Source organism: Eriocheir sinensis, chromosome 16, assembly GCF_024679095.1.
Source record: "Eriocheir sinensis breed Jianghai 21 chromosome 16, ASM2467909v1, whole genome shotgun sequence".
In the NCBI taxonomy this organism is placed as follows: Eukaryota; Metazoa; Arthropoda; class Malacostraca; order Decapoda; family Varunidae; genus Eriocheir; species Eriocheir sinensis.
This window is the reverse complement of record NC_066524.1, coordinates 2,037,588-2,040,947: the sequence shown is the minus strand read 5'-3', so window position 1 is coordinate 2,040,947 and position 3,360 is coordinate 2,037,588. Positions and strand designations below refer to the sequence as shown.

Below are 3,360 nucleotides of genomic sequence, written 5' to 3'. Positions count from 1 at the left end.
TAGGCACGGTGTTGGTGTTGGTTTCATCGAAATTGTTTGAAAAATGATAGAGAAATTGAAGTGCAAAGGTACATAACTTACATTTTGAGATACGGCCAGGTAAAGTTTTGAATGCGTAACATTCAAACATAGCGAAGTGATATCATGGCATTTATCCTTTCATGTATTTGTAATGATATATAAAAGATATATCTTCATGTTCAGTCATATATTTTGATGTCCAGGCATAAAATATTTTGTCTGTAAAGCCGTGTCCACACTATCGAGCATGCTCAACGGGCAAACAGTGATACCAGATCACAATAGGTAGTGAGAATGAGGGTTGATGACGTCAGAAGCAGGAAAACCACAGGCAGGGATCTGGCAACAAACAGTGCTACCAGATGTAGTTTAGCCCACAATATCTACTCCTTCACCGGGCAAAGACTGGCGGGCAAAGTTGTAAACTGATGAGTGGTGTCAAATACAGGTTCATGGTTCAGTTTCACTCTGACCCTGCTGAAGAGTGGGGTGCGGGACCTGTCTCGCTTTGCCGAACACCGTCGAGAGGAAGAAAATAGCCTTGTGTGGGATAATTCTTGGCGTGTGTATGAAAAAGCAAAAACAAGCCAGAGCTCAGAGGCGTGTGTGGTGCAAGGACTGGTTGAGGAGAAGAGGAGAGTTGGGAAGTCATGCAACTATATATCGCGAACTCCACGACAATCCTGAAGATGGTTTTATCCAGTATATAAGTATGGATGTAAATAGTTTCCACACACTCCTTGCAAAAGTGGAACCATACATAACAAAACAAGATACCCACTTCAGGCAGAGCATATGTGCAGAGGCTCGTCTGGAAGCAACCCTCAGGTTCTTAGCATCTGGATGTTCATACACAGCGCTGCAGTACTCCACCAGGATATCCAAGCAGAGTTTGTCTCTCATCATACCGGAAACATGCCAAGCAATATACACAGCTCTCAGAGATGATTACTTGAAGGTGAGCGCTTCTGTAACTTAAATTAACCAGAAAACATGTAAGGGGATTATCTTCATTGTTAAAACCAAAACTCAAATAATTCAAACAACTTTATTGAGCTTAGTACATAGTGTATTGTCCATTATGTATGATTATGTTACATGTAATAAAGGCCCATCTGTGTGTATATGAAATAATATCAGTAGATAGTGCTATTTCTATCAATTACATATATACTTCCGCATATATGTATATGCATACATGTGTGTCTGCTCCCGCATATATGTATACATACGTGTGTGTGTGTGTGTGTGTGTGTGTGTGTGTGTGTGTGCGTGTGCGTGCGTGCGTTTGTGTGTGATCACACTTTACAATGTCCATTTATTTTTAGGGGGCTGGAACAGAATCCAAACTCAAAATTAAAAATGCAATATGTGAAAACCCATCTAGATTATGAGTTACTCTTTAACCATTGAGGAAGTTGAAAGTTTACCAAGTTTAGCAAGAAATATAACGTCATATATTAATTTTTGTGCCAAAATTTGGGTTTCACCCGTCAGTTGTCGCAAGTCGTTTGCAATTACTCTTGCAAAATCGGTGAACTCATCGGCAGTCTTGTGTAGACGACAATTCCCTCATTTGCTGGAGGGCTTCCCTAATTACATCATCTGCATCGTCATGTGTCCTTTTGGCTGATCGCTTGGAAGTACAGGGCGTAGAAGTATCACGTGTTGTCAAATTTGTAGCCGTAGAACATGCAGCCTGAGACATTGCTGGTTCTCTTGGTGCAGTAGAGGTTGCAGCTTCGCCCACTAGCAGTGGATCGTTGAAAATCTATAATGATGATAAAAGGAAACTTTACTACGTGTGTAATAATTATGTGTAGCTATAAATACGCACACAAACGATCACGAGAGAGAGAGAGAGAGAGAGACGGGGGGGTTGAGACGGAGGGGTAGAGAGGGAGAGAGACGAGGGGGTAGAGGGAGATAGAGAGGGAGGGGGTAGAGGGAGGGAGAGGGAGAAGGGAAGGGAGGGAGAGGGAGGGAGGATGCGAAAGAGAGAGCGGTAGGGTGTTGAATATATATTTGTAGATGAATAATAGTATGTCTTTCATGAAAATTTGGTCGTCATGCCTCTATAATATTTACTTAAATTGACAGACACCTGCAACGCCAGAGGAGTGGATGAATGTGGCACATGGCTTTCAGAGAAGATGGAATTTCCCAAACTGTTTGGGAGCTATTGACGGGAAGCATGTGTCGATAAGACCTCCACGTGATAGCGGTTCATATTTTTACAACTACAAAGGCAACCACAGCATTGTACTTCTTGCCATATGTGACGCAAATTGTGAATTTATATATGTGGACATAGGCACAAATGGTAGAGTATCAGATGGTGGTGTGTGGGACAAGTGTTCTTTCAGTAGTCTCATTACAAATAATACTGCTGGTTTGCCAGAAGATGCAATGGTTAGAAGTAGTAGTCTGCCATTTCCATATGTTTTTGTGGCAGATGATGCATTTCCATTGCACCGACACATTATGAAATGTTTTCCACATAGGAGTCAGGATACAAGAGAGCGCATTTTCTCATACCGGCTCTCCAGGGCAAGGCGAACCGTGGAAAATGCATTTGGTATTTTGGCCAATAGATTTCGTGTGTTTCTCTCACCAATTGATCTACCTCCATCAAAGATTGAATTTATTGTTTTAGCATGCACCTCTTTGCATAACTTTCTGATAAGAGACCATGTGAGACACTACACGCCTGAAGGATCTTTAGATGTTGAAGATCTGTCAGTAGGACAAATTATTCCTGGAACATGGCGACAAACTTCTGAGTTACCAGGAACACAGAGAGTAATCTGTAATGACATGGCTGATGCTAAGAGTGTGCGTGAACAGTTTATGGAGTACTTTAATGGTGGAGGGGCAGTGTCATGGCAAAACTTGTACATAGGTGAAGAGGGTTAATTGTGCTAAATGTCTATATACCTAGGTATATATCATGTTGAGTATTGTCTCTGAATGTAATACTTATTGAACTTTGTATTCATGTACATATGTGCACATTTGAAACAAAAGACTTTGCTTTCTTTATGTAAAAACAGCAAAATTATCAAGTATAATTATTATTGTTATTTCTCATAATGAAATTAGAACAGTGTCTACAAGGTTTTATATCCCTTTCCTTTCATCACCATCTTTATGAATTCATCACCACATCCTGCATGTCTCAGGTTGAAATGCTTGTTGGAGAGAGAGAGAGAGAGAGAGAGAGAGATTTACATAGATTTACATAGAAAATCAGACCACACAGACCCCATGGTCCAGACTTGGTGGTCTGTCCTTAAACCTAAGTGATTTTACATTAATCAGAAGACTCCAAAACGTTGC

General features: G+C 40.8%; 1 protein-coding gene across 1 annotated transcript; it reads left to right on the top strand.

The window, feature by feature from the left end:
* Positions 1–249: 249 nt before the first annotated feature.
* LOC126999591 (putative nuclease HARBI1) lies at positions 250–3,119 on the top strand. Its single transcript, XM_050862378.1, has 2 exons — positions 250–979; positions 2,122–3,119. Exons 1-2 carry the CDS (start codon positions 590–592, stop codon positions 2,935–2,937), a joined length of 1,206 nt encoding a protein of 401 aa, XP_050718335.1. The 5' UTR covers positions 250–589; the 3' UTR covers positions 2,938–3,119.
* The last annotated feature ends 241 nt before the right edge of the window (positions 3,120–3,360 follow it).